The sequence below is a fragment of the Amyelois transitella genome, chromosome 6, assembly GCF_032362555.1.
Source record: "Amyelois transitella isolate CPQ chromosome 6, ilAmyTran1.1, whole genome shotgun sequence".
Taxonomy (NCBI): domain Eukaryota; kingdom Metazoa; phylum Arthropoda; class Insecta; order Lepidoptera; family Pyralidae; genus Amyelois; species Amyelois transitella.
Window position 1 is genome coordinate 2,475,770 of NC_083509.1, and position 18,451 is coordinate 2,494,220.

Sequence of the window (18,451 nt, forward strand, 5' to 3'; positions counted from 1 at the left end):
CGTTAAAAATTATCAACTACTTACATAGATCAAGTAAAAAGTTTTTAAGCTGTTAGTGCAGTAAAAAATAAAATAGAAATGCTTTAAACGTACATAAATAACAGAATTGTCTACAAAAAAAAAGAAAAAAAAAGCTGGCCACACGGCAATAAAAATACCAGTACATAGGTTTAAAACGCAAATCCAAACTCTTTGTTTGTTGCTGGCCATCTACGAATTTGAAATAAGAAGAATATATGCACTTAAAAATTGTAAAACCATCTTAATTTACGCCTGTTTCTGTTTTTTAATTTTAGGCGGTAATCCATATTGGTAAAACAAATTAAAATAATTAACTCTGTTTTAACTTCCGCACTTTTAATTTTTTAACTTTCCGCAAGTTAATATTTGTTTCATTTTCAGGTGGCAGTGATAGCTGGTAATTTGGAATTAGCAGAAGTTATAAAAAATTATAAAGCGGAAGAAGTTGGTGAGTGCCGAACCTAATAATAATTTTAATGCATGGCTTTTGCTTTATACAAGTAAATATTCTTTGGATTCTTAAATATCTGAACAAAAAATAATATTATGTATACATAAGTTACTGTAGGTATTTGTTTCATAATATAGATTCGATCTTCATGGCTGGTATACATAATATTAAAAAAAATCACACAGTAAACAAAATTTTATGTAAATGTATATATATACTTTATAAAAAAAAATATTTCGTCGCCTTATAATGAGTTTACCTATGTATTCGTTTAAGAATCCTGGGAAATTAGTGTTTATCTAACAAGCAAATGCAAACGCAATATCGGTATTTATTAAATTAACATTATATTATACTTACATCCAGTATAATATTTTATTTTTATCATTAATTGTTCTGAATATTTCTACTGCATGATATCACCCATTCTATTTACTGTGTATTTACTTATTTTATCTAGATGTTTCTATTCATTGCTTATCATGATGGTGATGGTTGTATATTGGACAATAACGCTACATAAACTGAATTATTATACATATTTTATAAAATATTTAATGAAATATAATTCACTAACACGAACACCGTTGTACTTAAATTATAGTAACACGAAGGTTATTATGTATTTGCTTTTTATATAAAAGTTTAATGTTTAGTTCCGGCACCGTTACTGTTGTGTTGAGACCCGTTTATTTTTCAATTTATTTGATGCACATTTACTTTCGGTATTAGTTTCGGTTTGCTAATGGAACACTTTCAGTGCCGTTTCGGGGCCCGCCGCGGTACAACCCTAAGCGGCGGTCGGGCGCGTGGGGCGGCTGGTGGGCGGCGGGCGACCGCTCCTCGCTGGCCTCCTCCACCAGGATCCCGGCCGAGCTGGACGCGCTGCTCCGCAGACCACAAGGGTCCACGGCGTCCCCTTGCAGCCTCGACCGGCCCTTCTCCTCCGCGTCCTCCAGCATCAGCGACGCCAGCCACCCGAGCCACGAGGACGACGCGAGCATCCTCACAGGTAAACTGACTTCCAGGAAACCAGGTACGGCGCTAGGTCGCGGCCCGTGGAAACAACCATCACCATGCACCGACCTCACCGAATCACTTGACGATCACCCATGCATGTTCTATGTGCCTATGTAAATACTTAGATGTTTCACGACGCTTCTTCGCTTCTTGTTCCCCGATTGTGTGACCCTTAGATTATAGTTGTAAGTTCTCTTCGAACATACATATTCCTAGCACAAGGTGCACGAACCTTTGAAGAATACCTACGTACATATAAAGGCGTTGGCACACTGGGCTCGCGGTGGGTCAGTCAGTCATTTGACGGCGCGGCGGCATGTCGACAGATAAGAGCGCGGGCGACACCAGCGACATCATCTCGGACTCGAGCGGCGTGGGCACCAGCAACTCGGACACCACCACGTGCTCGCTGCAGGCGGCCGCCGGCGCCACCGTCGTGTGTCTGCAGCCTTACGAGCCCGCCGCCAGCGGCCACCTGCGGCTCAACCAGGGGGACATCGTTGAGGGTGAGTGGCGTATGAAAATTACAATGAAATTTATTTCCTTGTATTCTTACAAACTTTTTAATTTCAAGCAAGAAGTGACAAGAAGAAACTTAGCTTTACGCGATGGATTTGTTAAAAATTGAAATTTGAATGCCTTTTCAAAAAAATTTTGTTCGTGTTCCGCATATCCGTAGGATTTTTATTATACGAGTATGATAATGACATAAGATCGTCAACTTATTAACGTTACAAAACTTTTTCAATCGGTTGGTTTTTAAATCTTTTGCACACTAACGCATTGTACGTGAGAACTAACAAAAAAACGCATCATCAAAGCAAAGGATCATTCCAAAAAGCCGAATAACCTTCGGTCCTATTTATAACTTACTTTAAAAAGTAGGTTATAAGCGGATCTATCGCAGTACTTATAACTTATCAAACATTACCCTATAAATCTGAACACCAAGGACGGTAACCACATATTAATATGCTCATTTTGTTGATAACATTATCAATGGTGACTTTTATTTAATTGTAAAGAAGACTATACTTTAAGAATTGCATCGTAAAACCAATGTTAGTACCTATTTCTATTAATGAGGGTCATTATGTACTACATACATATACATATATAATCACGTCTATACCCCTTGCGGGGTATACAGAGCCAACAATCTCGAAAAGACCAATAGACTACGTTCAGCTGTTTGGTTCGTTTTTGATAGAATTGAGATTCAAATTGTGACAGGTTGCTAGCACATCGCCTAAAAGAAATCACTTAGTCGTCTTTTACGACATCCATGGGAAAGAGATGGAGTGGTCCTATTCTTTTTTTCTATTGGTGCCGCTTATGTACTAAAAATTTTATTATAAGAAATATTGGTAAAATTCATTACAAAAATCAACTTACTTTCATATCGACCAGCACGGGCCTGATAGATACAGTCCATTTCACACATACATACACAAATAAAACATTTAGGTACCTTATGTGTACTTATTCCAGTGACGGGCGCCACCGACGACGGGTTCCTGGAGGGCCGCACCCGGGGCTCGGGCGCGGCGGGCCTGTTCCCCCCGCACTGCGTGCAGGAGGTGCGTCTCCGGCAAACCGCGCACTTGCACCAGGTGACACCGCACCCCACACTCCACACCTAACGCACTAACCTCACACTTGGACTATACAAGGGAAATCTGTACTAATATTATAAAGCTGAAGAGTTTGTTTGTTTGTTTGTTTGTTTGAACGCGCTAATCTCAAGAAGTACTGGTTCGAGTTGAAAAATTCTTTTTGTGTTGAGTAGACCATTTATAGAGGAAGGTTTTAGGCTATATAACATCACGCTGCAACTTTGAGGAGCAAAGAAATAATGTAAAATGTGAAAAAATACGGGGGAAATTATTCATCTTTGAGGGCTTCAATGATGACCAAAATAACTATACCACGCGGACGAAGTCGTGGACACAGCTAGTGGTTAAAATAAAACCACAAATTAAAATTAAATGGCTGTCGGACAGAAAACGTTATCCGCAAGGCGAACTTGACTAATTATTATATACATAGTTTCTTTATCTTTTTTTTTACACAGACAAGCGCACTACCACTGCGCCACAGAGGCCATCAATAGTCAGTCGTCAGTCGAGTTTTTTTCATATACATGATAATGTCTGATATAAGTTCCACCATTTCCACGGATAACACAATACTGGACACAGCACTAATTTCAATATGCACTTCAAACATTAACAAAGCGAATAAAAGTTTGTGTCGCTTCTTTGTGTTTGTTTCATGGCCTTTTACAATCATTGTTGTGTTTTAAAGTCACAATTTTGACACGAGCTCGTAAACATTCCAGGTTTTAGCATCAGGACCAATCCACCATTCCAGGGTAACGGGACGACGGGAGATGGCACTTAGCAAAACTTATAGCGCAACTGCGCCTAGGATAAAGAAAACGTAAGCATTATTCATGTTTCCAATTCTTTTGAAGACTCCATGAACAGTTTCTGAATATGGGTTCATGTAAGATACTTGTATAGGGAAAGGTCGGAGTGGGAAGACCTAGATTATCGTATCTTTAGATATAGAGATCTTTTTCTTTAGAGAGATAATGAATGTGGATGAAGCGAAAGAAGTATGTAGAGATCGTGGCAAGTGGAAAGATGTAGTCTCTGCCTACCCCTCCAGGAAAACGCGTGATATTATGTATGCATGTTGTATAGCATTCCGCAACTATTTCTGCCTGCAATCGATTTTATCTACACCTAGCATGGCGGAAGATCTTCCCTTTCCTTGCGGTCGAGCCGAATCATCGCTCCCGCTACACATATCATTCTGAAAAGTCATCATGTCAAAGAATGTTCAATCTCAAAAGTGCAGAAGTAATCGTTCGCGAACTATCAAAACGTCAAATGCCTTAACAATAAACAATAGGCCAAACAGATCCCAATTAACCGAAATAAAAACAATGGTTGTTTGTCAACACGTCCGGACAATGAGCCGTAGACGCTAAAGGGTTTAGTATCCATGTCTCTCACACGGCAGACGTTGGACGATCATTTTGTGGTGTACAAAGTATTGAAAATTAAATCGAAATGTTCCAAGTGCCTGGTTGGAGATACATTGAGAAGGTAGACAGTGTGTCACACCATCTTTGCCTTATAAATGTAATCGCAAAACAATATCTTACCGTATAAACTGTAAAATGTTGCTAATGTTTTCCAGTTCAGTTCCAGTTCCAGTTTCTCAACTTTTTCGGATTATTGTTAGGCAGATTTCACACATGCGTTTGCGAAACGTAGTTTGCCGACTACATTATGCCTACATTATGAAAGAATCGCAATGTGAAGGCGTTGTTTGCGATATCAGTCATATCTTCTAATTTAAGGGATTATTCAATTTGTGTCTTGAAAGTGCAACCCCTGGCCAATAGAAAAAAGAATAAGACCACTCCATCTCTCTCCCATGGATGTCGTAAAAGGCGCCTAAGGGGTAGGCTTATAAACTTGGGATTCTACTTTTAGGCGATGGGCTTACAACCCGTCACTATTTGAATCTCAATTCTATCTTAAAGCCAAATAGCTGAACGTGGCCTATCAGTATTTTCAAGACTGTTGGCTCTGTCTACCCCGCAAGGGATTTAGACATGATTATATTCTCCAATATTTTCTTTTGAAAATGACGACAGTTACGGCACCATGGAAAGTCGTACGGTCGTCCTGCACCGCGCGCGGCGGGGCTTCGGCTTCGTGCTGCGCGGGGCGAAGGCGTCGTCGCCGCTCATGGAGCTGCGCCCCTCGGAGCGCTGCCCCGCGCTGCAGTACCTGGACGACGTGGACGCGGGCGGCGTCGCCGACCGCGCGGGGCTGCGCAAGGGGGACTTCTTGCTGGCCGTCAGTATCTTGTTCTTGGACTCTTCGATATTTCGCTCAGATAAATATAAATATACTAGAGGCCGCCCGCGACTTCGTCCGCATGGAAACCCTATCAATCCCGCGGGAACTCTGGGATAAAAAGTAGCCTATGTGTTATTCTGGGTCTTCAGCTACCTACATACCAAATTTCATGGTAATCGGTTCAGTAGTTTTTGCGTGAAAGAGTAACAAACATCCATACAAACTTTCGCCTTTATAATAGTAGTAGGATACGGGACAAATTACACAGATTGAGTTAGCCTCGAAGTAAGTTCGAGACTTGTGTTACGAGATACTAACTCAACGATACTATGTTTTATAATAAATACTTATATAGATAAACATCCAAGACCCAGGCCAATCAGAGAAAGTTCTTTTCTCATCATGCCCTGGCCGGGATTCGAACCCGGGACCCCCGGTGTCACAGACAAGCGCACTACCGCTGCGCCACAGAGGCCGTCAAGATATAAGTGTATTAGCGATTCTACGTTTATCATGCTGTTGTCATTACCTGTTTTATAATTTATTGGTGGATTATTTTAATACATAAAACTTAACAACATTTAAGACGCGTTAGATCAAAATTTGGTACCAATCAAAAAGTGTAATCCATAAACTAAATTACTTATATTTAGCGGGACAGAGTCAGAAAGTCGTATCCAAAGAGATCGGTGTAATCTACTCTAATCTACGGTGTAGTCTACCATGGAGCCTGCATCCTTCGGACCTGTCATTAATGAGGCGCTTAAGTGTATTTGTATTCAACATGTGTTCTTGGATTGATGTTTTAAATAGAATATAAATATAAAACCTATTCACAGATAAACAGCCGTGTGGTTCGGCACCAGTACAAAAAAGAGGACCACTCCATCTCTTTCCCATGGATGTCGTAAAAGGCGACTAAGAGATAGACTTGCAAACTTGGGATTCTTTTTTAGGCGATGGGCTAGCAACCTGTCACTTTTTGAATCTCAATTCTATCATTAAGCCAAATAGCTGAGCGTGGCCTATCAGTCTTTTCAAGACTGTTGACTCTGTTTACCCCACAATGGATATAGACGTGACCATATGTATGTATGTTACAGATAAACGGCGAGGATGTATCAGCAGCATCACACGAACACGTGGTAGAGTTGATCCGCAGTTCAGGCGCGCTCGTCTCTATGACTGTCGTGTCTCTGCACAACGCTAGTAAGTCTTTGATTTTTAGATATTAGTATTAGGATTAGGCTTTTAATATCAATAAACTGCTAGATTTCTTTTAAAAAACTTTTATTTAATACAAGTACAACTAAACAATGACAATCACTCAGTATCGCGTTCTCTGCTAAAGATGTAGGTAAAGTGGCGCCGGTGGCCAACTTAGGAACTAAAACTTTCGTTCAAAAACGTTACTTAACTTTAATACTAGCAACCTGTCATTATTTGCATCTCAATTCTATATACAAACAGCTGAACGTGACCTTTCAGTCTTTTGAAGACTGTGGGCTCTGTCTGCCTTGCAAGGGATATAGACGTGATTATATATATGTATGTATATTAGTAGAGAAATCTAAAACCTCAGAATACTTGCGGCCCTCACCTTCTATGTTAAACATTGTGATGTTTTCTTAAGAAATCAGACTCATAGATATTCAGCTCTCTATGGGTAATTCTTCACAAAACCTTATATCCTATCAGTCGCAAATAGTATACCACTAAGCGATATAACAAGTATGTTCCATCAACAGGTCCCACGGAAGAGAACCCGTGTACAGTCCCCAACAACAGCCAGAGCCAGCTGACCAGCTCGGGGCGGCCCTACGCGGCCACGCTGCCCAGGAAAGCCGCGGGGGGTGAGTTCCCGCGGGAATTTACAGAAATCATAACTCAATCTGTGTAATTTGTCAAAAAAAAACAAAAAAATCATTACATCAGCAGTTTCAATGTTGGTCTTGTAGCGAAGACCGTTGTTAAAGTTGTGAAACCCCTGGAATTATTCGTGCTGGCTATAACAGGGCTCGTCTGAACAAAGGGAAGCTTTTTGTTTATTCGGTGATGATAAATAGCCTTTCAGTCTTTTCAAGACTGTTGGCTCTGTCTACCCCGCAAGAGATTGTTTGTATGTATTAATTTTAAACGAAGTATGTGCCCCCTTCTCTTCCCTGAGCAGTATGTAAATGTCAGTCAGAGGATAGGCTCATAAACATGGGATTTTCCTCGTATGCGATGAGCTAGCAACCTGTCACTATTTGGATCTCAATTCCATCATTGAGCCATTCAGGTGAACGTGACCTTTCAGTTTATTTGTTTGTTTGTTTGTTATATCTTTATTGCATAGGAACTTACACAGTAACAAGAAAATAGTAAGTACATAGTTATACATACATACATATAGTCACGTCTATATCCCTTGCGGGGTATACAGAGCCAACAGTCCCGAAAAGACTTAATGGCCACGTTCAGCTACTCGGCTTAATGATGGTATTGAGATCCAAATAGTGGCAGGTTGCTTGCCCATCGCCTAAAAAAAGGATCGCAATTTTATAGGTCTATCCCTTAGTCGCCTTTTACGACATCCATGAGAAAGAGATGGAGTGGTCCTATTCTTTTTTGTATTGGTGCCGGGAACCACACGGCACATAGTTATAAAAGAGACAAATCACTATGTGGACAAATCACGCTATTCTGTATTTAGAGACTGTTGGATCTGCTACGCTGACATCGTGACGAGTACCTTGTTGTTATGAAACATTGATAGACTTTGTTCTAACAAGTATATCATTCGTCCATGATTTAGATTTATGAGATCTATATTTCTATATATTGACGTCCGATGAAAATGCTGCAGTGTAGTTTGTTCCGCCGCTTCTTCTACACATGCGCTTTGGAAGCGGTAGTTGTTATAATTAGATTTAAGTGATGTGACGTCAATAAGTGATACCTTGTATCCAATTTTGAAAATAAATCTATTCTATTCTAATACATACATACATACATATGATCACGTCTTTATCCCTTACGGGGTAGACAGAGCCAACAGTCTTGAAAAGACTGATAGGCCACGTTCAGCTGTTTGGCTTAGTGATAAAATTGAGATTCAAATAGTGACGGGTTGCTAGCCCATCGCCTAAAAGAAGAATCCCAATTTTATAAGCCTATCCCTTAGTCGCCTATTACGACATCCATGGGAACAAGATGGAGTGGTCCTATTCTTTTTATTGGTGCCGGCAACCACACGGCTCACACACACACCTCTATTCAAATTTCAAATTCAAATTTCAAATTCAAATTCAAAATTTTTATTCATTATTATAGGATACTATATATCGCTTAATAATTGTCGTATGGTTCAACAACATTGGTTGACGTCAAATAAATTACTTGAAAACTAAGTTCACTGCCGCTTCCAAGGCGTCAGTGCAGAAGAAGCGGTAACAAACTGCACTGCAGCATTTTCTTCAACAACGTCAACTTCACAATATTATTATTGTAATGTATAACGTGTGCCCGGCAGGCCGCAGCCCCGCGCCCGCGCCGCCGCGCCGCGACCCGCGCACCACGCTCAGCGTGGGCCGCGCGCGCGCCAAGTCGATGGTCGCCGGACTCGGTAACTTACGATTTTTCTTCTACTTTCGTGTTCAGAAACTCTGTTATACATATACATACATACATATCGTCACGTCTATTTCCCTTGCGGGGTAGACAGAGCCAACAATCTTGAAAAGACTGAATGGCCACGTTCAGCTATTTGGCTTAATGATAGAATTGAGATTCAAATAGTGACAGGTTGCTAGCCCATCGCCTTAAAAAGGATCCCAAGTTTGTAAGCCTATCCCTAAGTCGCCTTTTACGACATCCATGAGAAAGAGATGGAGTGGTCCTATTCTTTTTTGTATTGGTGCCGGGAACCACACGGCACAACTCTGTTATATTAGAAGTTATTATGTTAAGTCGTCCAAGTCTATGGTCGCCGGACTCGGTAACTTACGATTTTTCATCTACTTTCGTGTTCAGAAACTCTAGTTATATAATCAAAATATTATTTTAAGTCGTTCTATGGTCGCCGGACTCGGTAACTTAAGATTTTTTATCTACTTTCGTGTTCAGAAACTCTAGTTATATAATCAAAATATTGTTTTAAATCGTTGGTTTAAACAAGGGTATGTTTGTGGATATTATACTGTGGCGACATCTCTACGCCACTCGTCACAACATCCAATCAAACAACTACTGTCAATCATCGCGAAGAAATTGACGCGCTCAACCAATAGCAGCGAAGAATCTAAATTGAGATTTCAAAGATTTCACGGATTGGAGCTATATATACAACCTCAGACATAACATCGTCGGAACCGCGGTTCCTCAGGCATTAACCCAGCCTGGCGGAAGATCTTCCCTTTGGTGGCGGTCGAGCCGAATCATCGCTCCCGCTACAATACTAAGCACGTTTAGATGCGGTAGCAGATTATCTATACTAATATTATAAAGCTGAACAGTTTGTTTGTTTGAACGCGCTAATCCCAGGAACTCTGGTTCGAATTGAAAAATTCTTTTTGTGTTGAATAGACCATTTATCGAGGAAGGCTTAAGGCTATATAACATCACACTGCAACTTTTAGGAGCGAAGAAATAATGGAAAATGTGAAAAAAAAGGGAAAATTATTCCAACCTTCTTCAATGATGCCCAAAATAACTATTCCACGCGAACTAAGTAGCGGGAACAGCTAGTTTAAATAATATATGTATTTAAATTCCCCAGAAAATGGCGGAGAAAAAGAAGAGAGTTGCGAACCTCTCAGTGTCGCCGGCAAATCGTCTTCAGCTGAATCCGTACAACTAAACGCCGGCAGCAATTGTGAGTATTGTTGCAATATTTTTTTCTCTTTGAACAGAGACTTGACTACTTGTATCTATTATGATCATAGACTTATCTATTATCAAAATAATTTTACTTCACAGTAGGTACTAAGTTTGACCTAATTTTAGGTGTATTGATAATAACATACATTTTAATATACGAACTCAACAAAAACGAATTTTATTAATAATTTATAAATATAAATATATACGGGACAAATTACACTGATTGAGCTAACCTCAAAATAAGTTCGAGACTTGTGTCACGAGATACTAACTCAACGATACTTTATTTTATAATAATAAATAAAGAAAATATTAATGAAATTAAATTTAATGATAGGAAAATTACATCTACAACAGAAATAGTAAATTTATTTGAACATTTTTTTACAAATATACCGTTGGAATTAACTTCTAATATTGACTCATGCCCTAATGAAGCTGAAATTCTACTTAAAAATAATGTCAGCATTTGCAGTTCCAAATTTAAATTCTTAAATATTGACCCTACTGACATTATTAATACCTTTAAAGAACTTAATCTGAAAAAGTCTGAGGATTATTGGGGTATGTCGGCTGTTGTGATATGTCATATTATAAATATTATAGCTGGGGACTTAGCTTATATATTCAATAATTGTGTTGACCAAGGGATATTTCCAAATTTAATGAAGTATAGTAAACTAATTCCATTATTCAAGAAAGGTGAAAAATCAGATCCTGGTAATTATAGACCAATCTCAATTTTACCAATTTTGAGCAAGGTGTTCGAGAGAATCATGCTTAATCAAATGCAGCGTTACTTTAAGTCTAATAAATTATTTCATAGTCAGCAATACGGCTTTACTGAGGGGAAATGTACAACAGATGCAGGTGTGGCTCTTGTCACTCATATTCTCAATGCATGGGAAGACTCACAGGATGCCATCGGAGTGTTTTGCGATCTGACCAAAGCATTTGATTGCGTAGATCATAGAACTCTTCTGCTCAAGCTCGCTCATTACGGGTTCGATACTGCTGCCGTTGAACTAATTAAATCATATCTTAGTGATAGATTACAGACGGTAGATTTAAATAATACAAAATCGAAAGGAGCGACGGTAAAAATTGGGGTACCGCAAGGTTCCATTTTGGGACCTTTTCTCTTTCTGATATATATCAACGACCTGCCTTGCATGATTGAGAAACAGACTGGCATCGTGTTGTTTGCAGATGATACGTCACTAATTTTTAAAATGAACCGCCGTAGCGAAATCTGTGATGATGTGAATAGCACTTTAGCCGCCATCTCTAACTGGTTTACAATCAACAACTTACTGTTAAATGCAAATAAGACCCAATGCATTAAGTTTACACTTCCCAATGTGCGGCAGGCAAATGTGGATATTAGTATAAGTAGTAAAAGATTAGATTTTGTTGATAGTACTACTTTCTTAGGAATAACATTAGATTCAAATTTGAAATGGCATGCTCACATTTTAAAACTTTCTAAAAGGCTTAGTTCTGCAGCGTACGCTATTCGTCGTATTAGGCATTTGACGGATGTGGCAACTGCTAAGCTAGTATATTTTAGTTATTTTCATAGTTTAATGTCATATGGTCTACTGCTTTGGGGATCAGCAGCAGACATACAAACTATTTTCATTTTACAAAAAAGGGCAATTCGATATATCTACGGTCTTAAACAAAGAGATTCCCTTAGAGATTTTTTCAAAAACCTAAATATTTTAACTTTGCCCTCCCAATACATATTCGATAACATCATGCATGTTAGGAAAAACTTAGACTCTTTCAAAAAAGTAGGTGAATGTACTAGTAGATCACTGCGGAACAATTACAAGTTGTCGATCCCAGCACATCGGCTGGCTAAGGTAGGGAAATCATTTCTGATTAATTGTATAAGATTTTATAATAAATTACCAAAAAGTGTTCTTGAAATGAATGATAGAAAATTCAAACAGTATATTAAAGTTGAGCTTTGTAGGAAAGCCTATTACAGCACGGATGATTATATTAATGATAAACATGTGTGGCCCGAGCTGGACATAATGGCCTCTTAAATGCTTGTGTATTTTTGACATGATCTTGACATAATTTGTACAGTATGTACATATTTTATTTTATATTTATTTTATTTGACGAAATATTCGTATTGACATAATCAGTTCTACATTCATACATGTTTTTTAATGTAGACAATGTGCATTCGTCCACGATTTAGATTTAAGAGATCTATATTTGTAAATTGACGTCCTGTGAAAATGCTGCAGTGTAGTTTGTTCCGCCGCTTCTTCTACACATGCGCTTTGGAAGCGGTAGTAATTATAATTAGATTTAAGTTATGTGACGTCAATAAGTGATACCTTGTATCCAATTTTGAAAATAAATCTATTCTATTCTATTCTATTCTAATAAACACTTATATAGATAAACATCCAAGACCCAGGCCAATCAGAAAAAGTTCTTTTCTCATCATGCCCTGGCCGGGATTCGAACCCGGGACTTACGATGTCACAGACAAGCGTAGGTAGTACCGCTGCGCCACAGAGGCCGTCATGATAGCGATCGTCAATTGTTAATTTTTCCACAGAACGATATTAAGACGCAATAAGTTATGTTTTAAGTTTTTACTATATGTATTATTCCGGCTTTATAATCTGAACACTGGGTTCGAACCCGCTCACTAACTCGCCTGTCCCGCAGCGGGCACGCCGGTGGCGCCGCGCACGGCGTCCATCCGCGCGCGGCCCGCGTCCGGCCGCATCACGGCGGCCGAGCTCGAGGAGCTGTTCCAGCGGCAGGCCGACACCGACCACACGTCAGTAGCGCCAATATCTACACTCTATACATACAGTGACCATACGTCCATCCGCATCACGGCGGCCGAGCTCGAGGAGCTGTTCCAGCGGCAGGCCGACACCGACCACACGTCAGTAGCGCCAATATCTACACTCTATACATACAGTGACCATACGTCCATCCGCATCACGGCGGCCGAGCTCGAGGAGCTGTTCCAGCGGCAGGCCGACACCGACCACACGTCAGTAGCGCCAATATCTACACTCTATACATACAGTGACCATACGTCCATCCGCATCACGGCGGCCGAGCTCGAGGAGCTGTTCCAGCGGCAGGCCGACACCGACCACACGTCAGTAGCGCCAATATCTACACTCTATACATACAGTGACCATACGTCCATCCGCATCACGGCGGCCGAGCTCGAGGAGCTGTTCCAGCGGCAGGCCGACACCGACCACACGTCAGTAGCGCCAATATCTACACTCTATACATACAGTGACCATACGTCCATCCGCATCACGGCGGCCGAGCTCGAGGAGCTGTTCCAGCGGCAGGCCGACACCGACCACACGTCAGTAGCGCCAATATCTACACTCTATACATACAGTGACCATACGTCCATCCGCATCACGGCGGCCGAGCTCGAGGAGCTGTTCCAGCGGCAGGCCGACACCGACCACACGTCAGTAGCGCCAATATCTACACTCTATACATACAGTGACCATACGTCCATCCGCATCACGGCGGCCGAGCTCGAGGAGCTGTTCCAGCGGCAGGCCGACACCGACCACACGTCAGTAGCGCCAATATCTACACTCTATACATACAGTGACCATACGTCCATCCGCATCACGGCGGCCGAGCTCGAGGAGCTGTTCCAGCGGCAGGCCGACACCGACCACACGTCAGTAGCGCCAATATCTACACTCTATACATACAGTGACCATACGTCCATCCGCATCACGGCGGCCGAGCTCGAGGAGCTGTTCCAGCGGCAGGCCGACACCGACCACACGTCAGTAGCGCCAATATCTACACTCTATACATACAGTGACCATACGTCCATCCGCATCACGGCGGCCGAGCTCGAGGAGCTGTTCCAGCGGCAGGCCGACACCGACCACACGTCAGTAGCGCCAATATCTACACTCTATACATACAGTGACCATACGTCCATCCGCATCACGGCGGCCGAGCTCGAGGAGCTGTTCCAGCGGCAGGCCGACACCGACCACACGTCAGTAGCGCCAATATCTACACTCTATACATACAGTGACCATACGTCCATCCGCATCACGGCGGCCGAGCTCGAGGAGCTGTTCCAGCGGCAGGCCGACACCGACCACACGTCAGTAGCGCCAATATCTACACTCTATACATACAGTGACCATACGTCCATCCGCATCACGGCGGCCGAGCTCGAGGAGCTGTTCCAGCGGCAGGCCGACACCGACCACACGTCAGTAGCGCCAATATCTACACTCTATACATACAGTGACCATACGTCCATCCGCATCACGGCGGCCGAGCTCGAGGAGCTGTTCCAGCGGCAGGCCGACACCGACCACACGTCAGTAGCGCCAATATCTACACTCTATACATACAGTGACCATACGTCCATCCGCATCACGGCGGCCGAGCTCGAGGAGCTGTTCCAGCGGCAGGCCGACACCGACCACACATCAGTAGCGCCAATATCTACACTCTATACATACAGTGACCATACGTCCATCCGCATCACGGCGGCCGAGCTCGAGGAGCTGTTCCAGCGGCAGGCCGACACCGACCACACGTCAGTAGCGCCAATATCTACACTCTATACATACAGTGACCATACGTCCATCCGCATCACGGCGGCCGAGCTCGAGGAGCTGTTCCAGCGGCAGGCCGACACCGACCACACGTCAGTAGCGCCAATATCTACACTCTATACATACAGTGACCATACGTCCATCCGCATCACGGCGGCCGAGCTCGAGGAGCTGTTCCAGCGGCAGGCCGACACCGACCACACATCAGTAGCGCCAATATCTACACTCTATACATACAGTGACCATACGTCCATCCGCATCACGGCGGCCGAGCTCGAGGAGCTGTTCCAGCGGCAGGCCGACACCGACCACACGTCAGTAGCGCCAATATCTACACTCTATACATACAGTGACCATACGTCCATCCGCATCACGGCGGCCGAGCTCGAGGAGCTGTTCCAGCGGCAGGCCGACACCGACCACACATCAGTAGCGCCAATATCTACACTCTATACATACAGTGACCATACGTCCATCCGCATCACGGCGGCCGAGCTCGAGGAGCTGTTCCAGCGGCAGGCCGACACCGACCACACGTCAGTAGCGCCAATATCTACACTCTATACATAATACTCATGTCTATAATAAATATACAGGGTGACTTTTAATTCAACTGCATAAATTTAACTGTTAAGTGTACTCATCTAAAGGATATTTAAAAACGTTAAAAGAAAAATATCGGTTCATATTTCAGAAAGTACGAAAAAAAATAAAAGTATCAAAATCCACGATCCTAAATACGTCATATCACCCCGGCCGGCGGAAAAGCGACGTGTAAGATACAGAGGTCAACGACACAATGCATTCAGCTGAACGATCTCGACAACTCTGTACTTTACTTGATCTTGATACTAGAAAAATAATTTATTTATTAGTCATTTATTTAGATGTTTAGTTTTAATTTCTTTTTGTAGTATTGGTCTTTAATAAAGTGTGACATAGTTTTTGAGGGTTTTTTTAATGTGAAAATGATGACGTTTAATTTAAATAAAAATAGGCTCAAACAGCTCAGAAGCATGGGTATAATCTATGTTTAAAAGGATGCAGTTGTTTTAAACGTAACCCTGTATAATATAATACAGTGGACCCTCGATAATCCGACCCCTGTCTAATCCGGTGCCCCCTGTAGTCCGACATGTCTTTGAATATGTATAACATTTTTGACAATCTTCGTTAATGTAGATCATGCAGGTTTGAACACAAACCAAGTAGAGAAACGGTTGGAACAGGTCACAACTTGTACGCGTAAGTGTATTGTTTTACTTAGTTTAAACCTAGAATCTTACCATTGGATATGTAATTTGTCGAATTACAAGATAGTCTTTTGTAAAAAAAAATCCGGTATAGAGGGTCTTAGACAGTGCTCTATAATCCGACTAATTCGATAGTCCGACAATGCCCTGCATAATGCCTCTTCTATAGAACTGGAAAGCATACGGCACTATGTATGTTCAGTAATTGACAATAATATCTACTTCATTCATCATTTTCAACCGTGTTTGAACTTCTAGACACATACCTCATTCCAAAGATATTCACCTTCCAAAATTAGCTAAACAGACATGATCAACAGCATTATATTTGTAAACCCCCAGCGGCGGCAACAGCGCCATGATGACCCGGTCGGCGTTCCAGGGCGGGAACAACTCCCCGCCGTACTCGCCGTGCCGCGCCCCGCAGAGAGTGTACGCCTCCGTCGCCGAGATGAAGCGGAGCCGGGGGAAGGTAACTGTATATACTATACTAACATACATACATATGGTCACGTCTATGTCCCTTGCGGGGTAGACAGAGCCAACAGTCTTGAAAAGACTGAATGGCCACGTTCAGCTATTTGGCATAATGATAGAATTGAGATTCAAATAGTGACAGGTTGCTAGCCCATCGCCTAAAAAAGTAAATACTATACTGACAGTGTGTTAAGATATTTGACGTGACGTCTTATAATTTGATTGAGCCGGCTGCACGCACGAAAAAACATGACTCGTGCAGCGTTACCTCGCTCTGAGGCGTTCCATGTAAGTGCAAGCGAGAGCGCAGAACGAGCGACAAAGAGGCACAATCGGCCGTCGCGTTCGACATCCGTCTCTCTCCTACTTGAGTGAGAGATGCCTCTGCGTGGACATGCTTCTTAAGACGTTACAGATAACCGATATTTTTCATGAAACCCTTACTGAATTTCGGTAAGAGTTATAGGAATAGTAAAAAAATTATTCTTTAAGATTACAAAAAATTGTGACAGCGGTAAATAATGTCCATTTAGACAATTAAATATTGATTTTGATTGCTTAATGTGCGAGTCCAATGTTTTAAAAGTAGGTATGTCTAATTCGCATATTTTGTAACCAAAAGCATTAGCGAATGAGAGCCACTAAATTTTAAGACCAAATTAAATAACGGTCATTTCTGACCATTCGCGACTCGCGACTAATCGCTTACTACCGAAATGTCAAAATTAACAAAATCCGGAATTTTTTAAAATCCTGTATTGGCAAAACCAAAAGCTAAAACTTTTTCCTCCATCACTTTCAGTTATGGAGCAAATCGATGTCAATGGGTAGCAGCAACACGGGGTCGCTGCGGCGGGAGTTCCACTCCACGCCGGATCTCTGCGCGGAGTTGACGCAACATCCGCCTCGTACGAGGTCCAGCGAAGACGTTCACGGTATGTGTTGTAGACATAACGGTTTGATTTAATTTTAAGCATTGTTGTAGATATTAAAAATAATAATAATTGATGATGTAATTTTAAACTAAGAGTAGATTTTTTTTGGAATAATACTTAATTAATTAAATTTCATATTAGTCAATTAATCACAACAATGTTTCCTCTCGTCCACATTTCTTTTATAAGTTTGGATAGTTGTTACGTTGACGTTGTTGAAGAAAATGATACATTGGAAGCGGCAGCGAACTTAGTTTTCATTAATTTATTTGACGTCAACCAAAATTATGAAACCGAAAGATATGACCATTATTAAGTGATTTATCGAAGTGTCCCATAATAACGAATAAAAGTTTATAATTAGTTATAATATGCTATACATGTGCACTGTTCCCGGCAGGCGCGGGCAGCCGCTCGGGCCCGCCGCCGCCGCACCCGCCGCCGCCGCCGCCCGCGTCCTCGTTCCGGCCCGCCGCCGCCGCCAAGCTGCACGCCGCGCCCGCCGCCTGCGCCGGCCTCGCCTACCGCCCCGCCAATGTCAGTCTCACGCGCATACACATACATACGTATAGTGTCACGGCCTCTGTGGCGCAGCGGTAATACGCTCGGTTCGAATCCCGGTCAGGGCATGAGGACGAACTTTCTCTGATTGGTCTGGGTTTTGGATGTTTATCTATCTGTGTATTTATTATAAAATATAGTATCGTTGAGTTAGTATCTCGTAACACAAGTTTCGAACTTACTTCGAGGCTAACTCAATGTGTAATTTGCCCTGTATATATATATATTTATAGTCAAATGTAAAGTGCAGCTGTTATGCTCAATGATAGAATTGAGATTCAAATAGTGACAGGTTGCCTATCGCCTATAAGAGTAATCTCAAGTACCTATATAAGCCTTTCCCTTAGGCTATCTTTAGGGAGAGATATGAAGTCATCCT

At 41.9% G+C, this 18,451-nt stretch overlaps 1 protein-coding gene across 4 annotated transcripts in view; it reads left to right on the forward strand.

Annotated features, from left to right (window-relative positions):
- LOC106134546 (SH3 and multiple ankyrin repeat domains protein 3) overlaps positions 1 to 18,451 on the forward strand; it is a 119,252-nt gene that overhangs the window by 96,179 nt on the left and 4,622 nt on the right. For 3 of the 4 annotated variants that reach the window (XM_060944878.1, XM_060944879.1, XM_060944881.1), the window contains 14 exons: positions 403 to 469; positions 1,233 to 1,484; positions 1,819 to 1,998; positions 2,984 to 3,105; positions 3,834 to 3,934; positions 5,166 to 5,370; positions 6,477 to 6,582; positions 7,122 to 7,226; positions 8,888 to 8,980; positions 10,133 to 10,228; positions 12,937 to 13,051; positions 16,442 to 16,571; positions 17,379 to 17,511; positions 17,912 to 18,048. In XM_060944878.1, coding sequence (XP_060800861.1) covers positions 403 to 469; positions 1,233 to 1,484; positions 1,819 to 1,998; positions 2,984 to 3,105; positions 3,834 to 3,934; positions 5,166 to 5,370; positions 6,477 to 6,582; positions 7,122 to 7,226; positions 8,888 to 8,980; positions 10,133 to 10,228; positions 12,937 to 13,051; positions 16,442 to 16,571; positions 17,379 to 17,511; positions 17,912 to 18,048 — 1,842 coding nt within the window. The remainder of the gene's footprint in view (positions 1 to 402; positions 470 to 1,232; positions 1,485 to 1,818; positions 1,999 to 2,983; positions 3,106 to 3,833; positions 3,935 to 5,165; positions 5,371 to 6,476; positions 6,583 to 7,121; positions 7,227 to 8,887; positions 8,981 to 10,132; positions 10,229 to 12,936; positions 13,052 to 16,441; positions 16,572 to 17,378; positions 17,512 to 17,911; positions 18,049 to 18,451) is intronic. The other variant, XM_060944880.1, reaches the window with a different exon arrangement.